The 15205-nt window shown below is 38.6% G+C and overlaps 1 protein-coding gene across 7 annotated transcripts in view; it reads right to left on the bottom strand.

Annotated features, from left to right (window-relative positions):
- Sgcd (sarcoglycan delta) overlaps window positions 1-15205 on the bottom strand; it is a 592128-nt gene that overhangs the window by 225304 nt on the left and 351619 nt on the right. For all 7 annotated transcript variants that reach the window (XM_047556182.1, XM_047556181.1, XM_047556179.1 and 4 more), the window contains exon 3: window positions 14820-14921. In XM_047556182.1, coding sequence (XP_047412138.1) covers window positions 14820-14921 — 102 coding nt within the window. The remainder of the gene's footprint in view (window positions 1-14819; window positions 14922-15205) is intronic.

Genomic DNA, 15205 nt, shown 5'->3' with positions numbered 1-15205 from the left:
TAAGTCTTTCTAAGCCCTTGCTCATCTCTAAATGGAAGGTAAAAATGATAGATCCTTTGCAGGGTCACTACAAGGAATAAATGAGATAATTTTACATTAGCGCTCTATTAGCTATTACAACATGAGGGTTTAATCACACATTGCTTAGATTCAAATTCAGCAGACATTTATAAGCAATTACTATGGGCTGGGTCCTCTGCATGGTGCTTTCACACCTATTAGTTTATTTAATCTCCTTAACAGCAAATCATTTAATGTGTATTAAAGTTGTAGATGTTCAATATTGAAACAGAACGGTGAAACCCTGCAGGTACTTAAGAACACTTTAACATTTTGTCACCATTTCCTGTTTCCTGGTAGCACTTTGTTAGAACAGAACAGTTTGTCTAGACATCAATATAGGATTCCTTTTTCCTTTACCTAACCTAGCCCTGATGGTTCCACAGACCTTAGATTTCCTGATGTGTGTATAAATCCATGGATCTTACATTTTGTGGGTGACTTAGGTTTTTTCCAAGGGTAGTTTTAAAAATACAGTTATTGCAAGCTGGCCAACTTTAAAAATCAAATGATACAGTTTCACCATTTAATCAATATTGCCAGACTCATAGGACATGAGCCCTGTGGTGTATGTTGTAACGAAGACCTGACACCAAGAGTACCCAGCACCTTCACCCACTGAGAGAAGGAAATTGTCCCTCATCATCCACCACTGTGTTGAGGTTATACATCTTTACTCTGTTTTTCATTAAACTTTTTGTATATTTCTTAGTCCATTTGTGCTACTATAACAACATCTTCCAGAACAGGTCATATCACAATAGAAATTTATTATTCCACAGTTCTGGAGGCCAGGAAGTCCAAGGTGCCAGTGGGTTTAGTCATCTGGTATGGGCTGCTCTCTGCTTCCAGGTTGGCACTTGTTGCTGCGACCCCCAGAGGGGAGGAACACTGTGCTCTCACATGGTGAAAGGGACACAACAGCAAGAAAAGGCCAAATGCTGTGTGAAGCATCTTTCATGAGGGTCTTGGTCCTACTCACAAGGGAGAAGCCCTCATGACTTAATTAGGTCTAAAATGATCCACTGCGTAATACTATCATATTCACCATTAAGTTTTAACACACAAATTCTAGAGGAGACATATTCAAACCATATGGCCCCCTAACCTAAGTTTTGCTCAATTATGATGAGGAAGAAAGGGACATTTTATCATTTGATAAACTCTTTGTGGTAGCAACAGAAAGTACGGCACTGAATTCCATAACTCATGACATGACAGGTTTAAAAGAAATCATCAAGAATGTTGAGAAATAAGGGCAAGTTTTGAGTTTGTTAACAATCGAAGTTAGAAACAAACTGTGAAAAATTATGCATTAATGATTTTAAAATAAGCCACACTCCATTTCTCATCTCTTAATGAGCAACCACCTAAGAATAATTTTCATTCCATAAACATTCCTCCCATATTTTTAAACATAATGGTTGGAGCCTTAACTCAGAGCTAAAACCAACCTACATAGTTTGATGGTGGAACACTCTGATTTGCCTACCATCTTCGCTTGTCTCACTGTTGGGAGAGGCCCATTTTTATTTCCATGACTCTGATGTTACAAAAAAAAGAAGAGGCTTAGGAGGTAGAGAAATCCACACCAGTGTACCAAGCCAGGGAGAAAACAAGGAAATTCTCTCATTCATTCTTTCAACATGGTGATTTTTGTGACAATCTACCTCTCCTTATTTTCCCTTCAACACACAACAAGTATATCTGCAAAATATTTATTAGTCTTAAAAGCCTCATTTACTTTGCAAACCATTTGGTATTTGCCTAGAGGCAGAATCATTGCTGATAAAAACAATCATTCATGGAAATGGAAAGACCCACACTAATAATTTAGGCAACCGCCATTTAAAACATCACTGATAATAATTTACAGAGGACTGCATCAAAAGGTTACACTTAGCTGCTCATAGAGTGATCTCTATCACAAAACTGAAATAACTGTAAACATTTGCTTATAATTTCATATGCCAACTAAGTGAGTTTTTTCAGTCTCTGAAATTTACATCTTCTGAAAAATTATCAGTGTTTTTGACAATGAACAAGATTTTTAAAATTAAGACTAACAGTGCAACACACTCGCAGCAATTATAAAATACTGGGTGCTATGAGAGATGACAGGAGACGAGTCTGTTTTGATGGAAATGTTATGCAAAAACAATTTCTGGAGCAAGATTTTTTTTTTTTTTTTTTTGCTAAACATTTAGGAGTGAAGAACAAGCTTTTAAGAATATATGAAAACATGCTTCTTGCTAAAAGCTAGCTTCTCTCTACATTATTCTCCCCCATTGCCAGCAGGTGTCAGTGGCTCTGAGATGCTTCCAAAGTCCAAAGAACCCTTCTTACTATTGAAGGAACATAGACCAAACCATCATGGACTCTGGATGCATTTTTTCCTCTTAGATGTTATTTATGAGATAAGTCGATAGCAGCCTCAACACAAAATAGTTGTTACAGGTGGCTAGGATGCTCCTGACATCAGAAGTGTCTAGTGATGCTGAGGAGTCATAGTGGCAATGATGATAAGCACCAAGGACTGAGGGACTGAAGTGCTAGTTTTCCTCTGCTCAACCCTCCTGTCTGCATACTGCTCCATTCCTGGGAGCCTTCGTTAGCCTAAGGTTGGCACAAACTAAGTCAAAACTGCACAACAGGTGAAGACGGGTAGCGGGACCTATAGACTCCATCTCTTTCACCCGGCAAGCCTCACTCACTCTCCCAAGCCTAGGGCCACACCATTGCTCATGTCATCTTCTGCATAACTGAATGCTTGGCATTCAGGTGGTAAAGATAATTAATATATAAGCTCCCATGAATGAGATATTTGTCTCTAAGAAGTTCTCACAGAATCTTTGAGCCAGAAGGATCCTAGGGCTACATCCATTCATCCATTCATTCCAACAAAATTTACTTTCCTACCAAATAACAGGAACTACTCAAGGAACCAAGCAGATGGTGGTAAATGTGCCAAGAGTAATACTAATAAATGCAAACATTATAATTATTTGATTTAAATTTCATATAGTTATTTGTATTTAACGCATTGTTCTATGAACTTTACATAGATTAACCCTTACAATCCTGTCATAAGCTTATGAGACAGTGATAAAGCTATGCCATTTTACAGAGGAACAAAGTTCCAATAGCTTGCTCAAGGTCACACAGCTAGTCAATGCCAGAGCCAGAATTTGAATCCAGAAAGTTCATGCCTGAAATCCTCCTTTTTTATTTCTTCAGTTCAAACTCATTTCCCTTTTATGAAAGTCCAAGTTACCATCACATGGTTTGATACTCAATAAAGGAGAACTTGTTCAAATAAGGTAATATGTTATTATCAGCATTTCCAGGAAACTGTTTACAATCAAGTAGCAATACAAACAAATCCTTGGGAAGACTATCCATGGGGTTTATACTTTATCAAGGTCAGTTTCCTGGAACGGAGATTCCCAATTCATTTAAAGTTGTTCTAAATTCCTGGATGACAGAGGGGTAGATTTCCTCATGAGGTCCTGCTTTGGCCTTAACAACCTCTAGCACTAGCACTAGCAAAATCATTTAACCATCTGCGTGCTCACAAGGCAGCATCAATGATTTGGGTTCTGGAACCAGATTGTCGCCAACAAGTTCATTCCTTCATACAATTCCCAGGCTTCTCCATCTGGTTTGCTGAAGGATGTCACCCAGGGAGCACCAAACTCCTGGGGGACCCATGGGAATAGCAGCGAGCTGACCAGCTTGCAGTTTCCGGGCTGGGAGCCTGGGCAGGGTGCAGGAGGTGTCCAAGGCTGGCTCAGGAGGCTGCTGCTGCTGCCACAGCATAGTGTGGAGAACGGTGTCCAGCATGACTGCAGTGGCTGTGAGCTGACTGAGGTTGGAGAGGAGCCTGCTGTTTTGTTTTTTTAACAACTATTTTTGTATCTTACAATGACTTTTTAAGATACAAGTATATAGCAAAATCGTTACTATCATGGGATAAATAAAGCACCTTAATACTGCATTTATCTGTCCCTGCTATTATGGGGATTATATGGCAATAGGTGAAACTAACAAATGAGTATAGAAATAGATAATAGCTAGATTGTGGAGCCCACCTAGATGCCCTTCAACAGAGGAATGGATACAGAAACTGTGGTGTATATATACACACAATGGAATATTATTCAGCCATAAAGAATAATAATATGGCATTTGCAGATAAATGGATTGAATTGGAGAATATCATGCTAAGTGAAATAGACCAAGCCCACAAAAACCAAAGGCCGAATGTTTTCCCTGATAATTGGATGATGATACATAATGGGGATGGGGGTGAGGGGGTCAAAGAAGACTGGAGGAACTTTGGATTACGTTGAGGGAAATGAGAGGGGATAGGGGGCGGGGGTATGAAGGATGGTGGAATGAGACAGACATTACCCTATGTACATGTATGAATACACAAATGGCGTAAATCTACATTGTGCACAACCATAGAAACGAAAAGTTGTACCTCATTTGTGTACAATGAATCAAAATGCAGTCTGTAAAAATAAAAGAAAATAATTTAAAAAATAAAAATATAGTCTACATGATAAAAAAGATAATCTATACATGCTATGATTTGGATCTGGAATGTCTCCAAAAGTCTCCTGTGTTGAAGGCTTAGTCCTCAGTGCAGCAGGTGGGAGTTTTGGAAGTGAATGTCTCCAGTGCCCTGCCTTCATCAATGAATCAATTCAAAGTACCCTGTGAGCAGAAACCCACATGAAGTGAAGTTAGTCTGGTAGTTTTCAAAGTTCTCTGTGGAACCCCATGTAGGGCCCTAGCATCCTGTGGCTGACAATAGGAAGACCGCCAAGGTGGGATAATAGGCTGTAGGGCCTCACCCCCTGTCCAACCTGGTTTGGATTTGAGGGTTCCAAATAAAACTTGCCTAAAACTTCAGTAACTAAAAAGGTTGAAGAAAACCATTGATTATGTCCAGTGGGTAACAAAACAAAGAAATGAAGAATGACTTCTTTAAGGACTCACAGCTGATCAGTAGGATAACGTGAAGAGAACCCAGATCCCCTAACTACAAACCTTTCTGGAACACTAACTGCCAATTTTAACTCCCCTCCTGCCCAGAATTTTTAAATTGAATCTCTAGAGGCCATCAAAGATTTCATCCAACACGCTCAGAATAAAAGTCATAACCAAACCTCAGGTTTAGTTAAGAACAAATCTCATGGGACACTTTGACCTTTCTTCTGTATCTTATTAATTAGCCCCCATATCTGCCTTGTATTCTAGCTAAATTTTTTTAATCTTAACCCATTATATCCTCTGTTATTTTGCTACTATACATATTTGTTACACTATTTCCAATCCCTAGCAGAAATGTGTGTGCATGGGGTGGATGGTGGAGTTTGCAGTAAGATTTTGGCATGAATAGACATTTCTCAGAGATCCAAGAGTTTCCAAATAAATGTGATTCTCATGATGGGCCTTCACATCTCTTGACAGGCAACGAAAAATAATTTGAGGCTTCCTGCTTTTGCAATGACTCTTCAATCAAACAAACAGACGTTCTCACACTTGAAGGTTGGATCCACTTCCTCTCTACTCTCCTACAACTCTGGTCAATATAACTATAAGAGAGATCTGACCAAAATCCACACTAACTTCCATTTTCAGCATGAATTTGATTTAAGAAAAGCATGCACAGTCAATTCCTTCTAAATTAAAGAAACAACAGAAACTCTATCGGCCCACTTAAGTTCTATAGCAAACAAAAAACTTTAAATAACTATGTTTCTAGGAAAAACAAACCTTCTAGAGTAGTAAATGTCGATTTATTTGTTTTGCGTCTGCTTTATTAAAAAAAAAAAAAAGAAAGCAGCTGGTTCACACAATTGCCTACAATAAATTATAACATGTAAACAGATAGATACATGTGGGGAATGGCATTTGGCTTCACGGTACAGATGGGCTTATAGATGACCCTTCCAATTTTTAATAATATCCAAAATTTATGGCGAGCAAAGAAAGGCAAAGATGCCTAATGCACCCCTCTGACTTAGTACAAATCACTTTTATTTACTCGGGCAATACTTCATGGGCCAGTTAACTTCTTAATTAAAGACAGCAAGATGCTCATGTTCCATGCAAGTGGCATGGAAAATACTGTTTTGTGTGCAATATGTTCAGCTGGGAATTGAAGCTGTATTGCTGATTGAGGAGAAGCCACCGCAGTCTTCACTGGGTTTCTAAACTAACCAGAGGCACAGCTCTGCTCATTACAATTAAATTGGACGCTCTTTAGATGAAACTCATGCATGTCTGCCATCTCACGTTATTTCTGCATGCTTTTTGCCTCGTGCACAGTGTGCATAATCCAAATATTCATTTTCTTGTCCCTGTCTGCTTCTTTCCCCAGCTTGTGCACTAGTGGTTCAGAGGGATTAAAGGAGGCATGTGCTGAGAAACTTGGGGTGAAGAGGAGCTTCAGTTTCCTGAAGTTCTAAAACCACAGCCCACTGCTGAAGCATGTACAGAATTCCAAAACCACAAGAATCAAGGTAAAAAACACTGCATTTCTTGATTTCCTCTTGATTCCCTTGATTTGTGTTACAAAATTACAGAAATCAAAACAGTATGGTACCAGCATAAAAAAAGACACATAACCCAGTGAAGCCGGACAGGAAATCTGAAAATATACCCACTCATATGGGGTCAACTAGTCTCCCATAAAGTTTCCAAGAACACGAGATAGGAAAGGGTAGTCTCTTCAATAAATGGGGAATAGAAAACTGGGCATCCACATGTGAAAAGAGAAAATAACAAGATGAAATAAACTGGATCCTTATACTATATACAAAATCAACTCAACAGGGATCAAAGACCCAAATCCATACAACTACTAGAAGAAAATAGGGGAAAAGTTTCAGGACATTGGTGTTGGCAATGACTTTTTTTTTTGTATATGATACCAAAAGCAAAGGCAACAAAAGGACTACATCAAACAAAAATGTTCCTACATAGCAAACAATCAACAGAATGAAAAGGCAACCTATGGAATGGGAAAAACACATGAACATCCTATAGTACCTGATAAGGGTTTAATATAAAAATATAAGCAACTCAGAGAGCTTAATAGCAAAAAAAGTAACAATTTGATTAAACAATGGGCAAAGAACCCAGACATTTTTCCAAAGAAGACATACGAACGGCCAGCAGGTGCATGAATAAGTGTTCAACATCACTAATCATCGGGAAAGTACAAATTAAAAACACGGTGTCATCTCACACCTGTCGGGATGGTTATCATCAGAAAGAGGAAGGGTAACAAGTGTTGCAAGGTTGCTGAGGAAAGAGAACCCTGAAACATCACTGGTAGGGATGTGAATCGGTACAGCCATTATGGAAAAGTGTGTGAGATTTCCTCAAAAAAATTATATGGAACTAACTACCTATGACCCAGCGGTTCCCCTTCTGGGTACATATCCAAAGCAAATAAAATCATTGCCTTAAAGAGATGTCTGCACTTCAAGTGTTTATTAGCATATTATTCACAATAGCCAAGACGGAGTCCACTCAGGTGCTCATTAATAGAAAAATGGATAAAGAAATAGACACACAATGGAAAACTACTTACAATTTAAAAAGAAGACAATCTTTCATGATTGAAAACATGGATCAATCTGGAAGACAAGCTTAGAAATACTGTGTAGAAGGGTGGGGTGGTTAAATTACAAAGATACAGAGGAAAGCTACAGGCTTTTAGTTATGATACAACCAAGTTCTAGAGTAGGAAGAGAATGTGGAGACTGAAATTAATAAAGTATTGTAGTTGCAATATGACCATGTTCTAGAGTACTAATACACAGCATGGAGACTACAGTTAATAATGTATTATATGCTAAAATTTGTTAAGAGAACAGATTTTAGGTATTCTCACCACACATGCGAAAAGGTGATTTTGTAAAGAGATACGTGTGCTAATTAGCTTGAACGTGGTAGTCATTTCTCAAATTTTATTAAGATCATACTCCTTTAATATATGTACTTTTTACTTGTCAATTATATCTCAATAAGGCTGGTTGAGGGGCACCCATAGGAACCAAATGACTAGGAAAATCTGGGGCATGAAGAAATAAGAAGTGAAAAAAAAAATAAATTATGAGTACACATAAATCCTAAAAAGTCAGTCTGAGTTTTGAGTTCTGCACCATGTGTTATGAACCTCCCACTATCCCACAATCCAAAATCTGCACCTGCAAGGAACTTCAGAGGGGCACAGTGCAAATGAGTTCAGCAGCTAGGTGTGAGGCACTAGGGACTGGTGGGGACTATGGCAAACTGGAGAACAATGCCTCATCCAAAGCAGGGAGCTGCTACTCACCTCCAGCCCACATCACACCACTGTGTCAGATCCTCTGTTCTTTCATGAGAATTAGAAAATGTGAATTTTTTAAAAAGGTGACATCTTCAGATTTTCAAAGGTTAGAAAAAATGAATATTAAAAGAAAAACATGGTATGAGGCAAGCTGTCAGTTTGATGCCATTCATAACTGCTGCCACAGTGTTCTAGCAATAGTACATTGATGGTTTATGAGGTAGGTCCTTTCAATAACTTCACTTAATCCTTACAAGATGTTCATTAAGTAGAGAGTGTCGCCTCAGTGAACAGCTCAGTCATAGTCGGGCTCAGCTTTGTTCCATTACCTGTAGTTGCTTCCGGTTTCCTTCTCTCAGTACTGTGAGTGTTCCCATGGGCTCAGTATGCCTTCCAGTCGCACCCATCTATCAGGAGAGGGAAGTCACCATGTCTAACTCAGCACATCAAACTGAACTTGTGCCATGTGGAACCTGATGGCCAGTATTGTCTTGCAGAAGAATACTGCAGTCCTGGGTTTTAGTCCTGACCTCACAGTACCTTGAAAGAAAGTTCAAGATACTATGATATATGTTTCCTTTCAACGTAGAAAATTTATCCTTAGAAAAATATCCATTCAGAGGATGAAAGACTGGTAAGTTCAGCGAAAGTTCAGACACCCTGTGTGATTTGGACCAGATAATAATGACTATCACGGTGAGATGATTATCACCATGGTCATCATTAGGAGAAGGGGGTGAGGGTGGCAGTTAGCCACTTGCACCCATTTCATATAAGTTCCGAAGTTGCTCTTAACTCACATTATCTTACTATGACAAAATACCTGAGGAAAATCAGCTTTAAGAGGGAAAAATTTATTTGGGTTTTCAGAGATTGCTTGGCTTTTTTACTGTGGGTTTGTGGTGAGGCAGAGCATCATGATGGTGAACATGTGCAGAGCACAGGAGGGACGGAGGGAAGAGAGAGAAGGGACTAGGGACAAGATATACCCTTCTAGAACATGTCCCCAGGGACCTCCTTCCTTCAATGAGGCTCCATCTGCTACAGTTTCCGCCATCTCCCAATAGTTCATTCAGCTTTGGCTCCCTCAATCAATAACCCATTGATGAGGTCAGAGTCCTTATGACCCATTCATTCCCGAAGCCCCACCTCAGAACACTGTGGCATTGAAGTCCAAGCCTTCAACGCAGGAGCCTTTGGGAGACATTTATCCAAACCATAAAAGTCTGTCTAATAAAATTTTTAAAATTCTTCCTCCAACTTATCTTTCAACCCTCCTCTCTCCTGAACTTCTCAACAGAATATAGCAACGAGCTAGGATACCTTTATCAACCTTCAAGTATAGTTTGAAGTGAGAATAGAGATCAAATCATTAAGCAACTTTCCTCTTGCTATCGGCCTGGAACATAGTAGATGCTCATTAAGGGCTAGTTTCCTTTCCTTTGCCACTTCACATTAAGTCATGCAAAAGTATATCCCTGATTCCAGCATCATGAGAAGATACCTCTCTGAGGAATAGGAATCGTTTGTCCAAAATGACATTTTTGTGCATAAAGCTCTACTTTTTTCTCATTCTTTCAACCTATCTATAAATAGGTTCTGCTAAAAATTTGCATTTGTATTTAGAAATTGAAAAGATATACATTCACATTGAAATAGTGATGCAAATACAGTTTTAGGGAATTTAACCCCTCAACGTCACAAAGTGCAGGGCAAGGCATTCAAGTGATATTTCTAAGACTGTCTTTGGATGTCATTGTAGGATATTTAATTTAGTGCATATCCTTCTCAATCTATTTCCTGAACAGATACTCTACCACTTAGAAGTTGTGCATTCATGTGATGGAAGCTAAAAGTTCCTGGGGCTTTCACTGAATTCCCAGATGAAATTTTTTTATGAAGATGAACATTTTCTCATTAACTTACCTCCCTAAGTGATTGCTATCACACTAATCAATTTGTAGTGACTTGACCAGGGTTGCAACCTTCAATAATGAAATCAGACATGGTATTGGACATCGTGTGGATTGCTTAACTAATCTCAATACCTCCCAGATCAGTGAAACACAAAACTGAAATGAAGTCAAGTGTCACTTCATTAGTTCTCCTCACTTAGAGGGGCTGGTTCATCTTGTTCAGCTGGACCCTCATCTCTTTCCAATGGGAAAAGCAGGGAGAGATGCCCCCAGGAAATAGGAGTGACCCGTGAACTGCAGAGAAAATGGCACACAGGTAATCCTACAGAGCAGAATCTTCCCCAGGTGGTCTACAAGCTATGGTCAAAACATCAAAAATCAAACAAATCTAAAAGCAAGACTCAGAAAAGGGAAGAGTGGAGAATGGGGAGCTGCCACCAGCATGCAGAAGGTCCCTGGGGGCTCCTAGGAGGTTGTGGTGGGCATGGCATATGCTTTCCAGGAAGTCGCCCGACCCCTTTCCGCCACAGCAGAACCCCAACTGCTTCAGCTGCAATAAGCCCAGGCTTGAGCTGTGGGGAACCACACAGACTTAAGTAAGGGAACTTCTCATCTCATACTTTCACTCTTATGTCAAAACGCTTGTTTTCTTTTTTTCTTTCTTTCTTTTTTTTTTTTTTTTTTGCAGTATTTCAAAGAGTTAAAAATTCTATCTTTGTCATGCCTAATCAGCTGTTCTCTTTCTTTCTAGTGCTCTGAAGTCCTCCAAAATGGAAATATTGAAGGTCTCTATCCTGAACCACTTCTCACATCTTTTTGCACATTGAGACAGAGCCCAAATGCAGGCAATAAATAAATGAAATTCTTCAAGTTGTATTGAATGTTTTTGTTTGTTTTGGGGTACCAGGTTTTGAACTCAGGACCATCAACCTCTGAGCCACATCCCCAGCCCTCTTGTGTATTTTATTTAGAGACAGATCTCACCGAGTTGCTTAGCACTTCACCATTGCTGAGACTGGCTTTGAACTCAGGACCCTCCTGCCTCAGCCTCCCTAGTCGCTAGGTTACAGGTATGCGCCACCATGCCCAGGTTGAATCTTTTTTTTTTTTGTAAAAAAGAACTTGATAAGCAGGTGTGAACAATTTACCTGTGGAAGTATTGAGATACCTATCATATATCATTCCATTTATAGGAAGCTCTAAAATGCAAAGTAATGTATGGGACAGAATACAGATCACTGGTGTTTGGGGGTCAGGTAAGGGATTAGGGTGGTTTGGGTGAGACAGAGGGAGTAAAAAAAGGCAGGGAGACTCCCTTGGGGTGGTAGGTGCTTTCACTGTCTCCATTATAATAGTGATGGAATGTATATACATATTTCAAAAGTCGTCAAGTGGTACAATTTAAATATATGTGGTTTATTGGATACCAATCATTCGTCAAAAAACCTTATAATTTAAAATATTAGAAGAAAAATTACAATTCACACATAATTTGGAGGGGGAAAATACAGAGTAGTAAGTAAAATATAGTTTTGTAAGAAAAAAATGTGCTCATGAAAAATGCCTAAAAATATATGCTAAGTTGTTAACAGCACTGTGTCTTCAGAATAGATTTTAGGGAAACTCAATTTACAAACATCTACTGAGCATGTATCCTATGCCAGGCAACAGGGCTGGGAAATGCAGTAGACAAAAATCAAGTCCATCGTCTGCCCTTCTAAATCTATATTCTTAAATAAGAATGTTAAATAATGGCAATTATTGGGGTGGGGGTGGGTAATGTGCTGTTTATATTTGGCTAGTTGAAGAGGGTTTTTCCAAACAATTGAGTCAATAGGAGGATGGCCAGAAAGAGCCCTTCAAGGAAAATATGGGATAAAGACATTTATCTTAGTGAGGAGGCTGGATTTTATTACAGATGCACTGGGAAGTCAATGGAGAATCATTTTTGAAGGGAATGAGACTCTGAAGATCACACTGGCCACCATTTGGATAATGAGGCTAAGAGGAAGAGGCATCAGACAGTGAGGAGACTTCTGGAGCCCCCTACTGAGGAGGGTGCCTGGACAGAGCCCAGCAGGCCTTGGAGGAGGGAGGGTGGATTTACATCCAAAGTTTAGGCAGAGCTCATGGGACTTTCTGATGATGTTTTATTGTGTATGCACTCCTGTCTTCTTCTTTTTCAGTTAGAAGATATTTATTTTGCTATCAGAAATAGGTCTATAAGACTTTCTTTACTATTTATTTTTTGAAAGAAAAAAAATTTTAACAAGGGGAAAAAAGTGAATTCTAACTCTTCACTTCCTTTTAAACATTAAAACAAGTTTTTGGAATCATTTTTAAGTTTCACAATCTTGTGTATCACCGAGTTGCGATCAGTTGGCTACCAGTTCATAGATGGCACGGGCTGACATGTTTGCTAAATTCAATTCCTACAGAATACCTAGTACTAGGCACTGTTTCAAGTTTTCCAAAACACATTTCTTAATTCCTTTATCTGACCCTAATTCTATACCAAGAAAATATATTTCAGAATTTTTTACTTAACATGTATTAATTAATTTATCCATAAATGAAAATATACACCCTATAACGTACCCAGTTGAAGCAGAACATACATATATTTCAGAAATATCATTAATGTAGAATAGAGTCAGTAGCACATCATACATAGCCTGTACCCTGTTTTTGTATGGTCCCTGAGCTAGAATGGCTTTTATATTTAGTTATAAAATTAGGGATCGAGATAAAAACCTACAATATTTATTCTCTGGCCCTTTACAGAAGAATTTTGCCATCGAAGTTTGCTATCAGAAGGGGACTAGTCCGAACTAGTGTGTTAAACAAGTTTAATACAGATAAGATTGTTAAACTAAAGAACAACTAGTAATTCAAACAGATGACTTCTGCAAAAAACTGGTCAGATTGACAGAACCAGATATCGCTAAATGACGATGCACATACCAGGTACTTTTAAAACACCTGAAACTATCTCTTCAGTTGGAAGCAGCATTATCACCTGACCATTTTCCTTACAGTGTCACCTGGTTACTTTTCTAGGGTAAAGATGCCTCCACAACAGTGAATATACTTACAATACCCTTGGTTTCTAAATGCCCAAGCTAATAATGTACAATGGGTTCTAGTTATATTTTATAAATAATCATTGTGTAGCTGAATTTTTGCTGTTTTAGTGATTTTTTTAAAATACTCTAGCTCCCTCTCTTTTACAAGGCAGGAAGGGAACTTATTGGCAATTCAGTAGTTACACTCAGTTTAATACAATTCAGGACTTTAGATGGCATTCGGATAAAATTAACCACTGCACCAAGCTGCTGAATTTCATTAATTATGCTAATCACTGCATACAATGCAAATGATGCTTTGGGAAACATTCATGTTACTCTGTGCTTGCAGGTGGATATAGATCTATCCTGGGCAGAATGAATACATTAACAACCTTTTTAAAAAGCAAATTCTACTAACACCAGAAAAAAAAAAAAAAGTAAACAAACCTAAAAACACTTCTGCAATCAATTCTGATAATGTCTGTTATTAAAAGCAAGGCATGCAGGAATAATTTCCACCATGATAAAGAAGAAAAACTAAATGAAAGTAAAGGCTTATATAGAGACCATGGTTAACACAAAACCTTTAGCATTGGATACCCAGAAATGAACTTTTGACCCTGATACTTCATAAGTGTATAACTTTGGACATATTACTTCTCCAAGCCTCAACTGTCTAATCTGTAAAATGGAACAGTAACCGTCCGCACTCTAATGGACTAACCTGAGAATTAAATTAGATACTGACAATGCATGGGCATGTGCTCTACAGTGAGTCGATGTAAGTATACCTTCTGATAATGAGTTGACTCTAACCAACATTGGTTACGTAGTCCAAACAAAATTGAGAAATTCTTTAGTTCTGTGTTTCCAAAGCTAGTTTTTGAAAGCAATATTGAAACTTTTTTTTTTTTTTCTTTCTGGTGCTGGGGACTGAACCTTAGGGGGTGCTACTACTGAGCCATATCCCCAGACTTTTTTGAGATAGGGTCTCATTAAGTTGCACAGACTGGTTCAAACTTAGAATCCTCCTGCTTCAGACACCGAGTAGCTAGGATTATAGGTGCGGTACAACCCAGGTTGACTAAAATCAATAACACTATTATCTCACATTTTGTACAGTATTTAAGGCTTTTCCATATTCATTATATTGCCTGATGTGCAGCACAATCTCTACAGTTAGTTAGCAGGGTTGTTCACCTCTATTTGTCAGGAAAGGAAAGCAGCTCAGAGAGGTCATTTTGCCTGTTCACAGTACCACAGCTATGAATATAATTCAAGGCTTCAGATTCAAATCCAAATCCATCTCATTACCTGTATCAACCCTCCCACCCCAATCTTTTATCTTAGCTAGCAGCAAAATTTTCCAAGATTTAGATTGCAGAGGAACAATCATTTTTCCTTCTTTCAGCAGAAACTTACTGGTCGGGACTGGATTTCTTTGGCGTAGAGAGGTTGTAAGAATTCTGAGTCTCCTTCTAGCTTTAGACCTTTTTCTGTGATTCTCAAATTTCCCATTCCATCCTGAAATAGAGACACAGAGATAACAGGGAAAATGTGATTAGCCAAAATTTCAAGATACCCCAGGCTGTCAAAAATTGAAACAAAGTTATTGCTTTTTTTTTTTTTTTTTTTAATATTTGAAGGAGCAAAATGAGGGGAATCCAAACGAACACAGAAGATACTAGGAGGCATTGTTCAATACAATTATGCAGATTACCCCTTTTGCTCACTTTTTCTGAGAAAATTCTCTTTCAAGCAATTTGTAATGCCCCTGAGTCACTAACTTGCTAGGAGAGGGAGTCCCT

This window comes from Sciurus carolinensis, chromosome 6, assembly GCF_902686445.1.
Source record: "Sciurus carolinensis chromosome 6, mSciCar1.2, whole genome shotgun sequence".
Lineage (NCBI taxonomy): Eukaryota > Metazoa > Chordata > Mammalia > Rodentia > Sciuridae > Sciurus > Sciurus carolinensis.
This window is presented reverse-complemented; position numbering and strand designations above follow the sequence as displayed.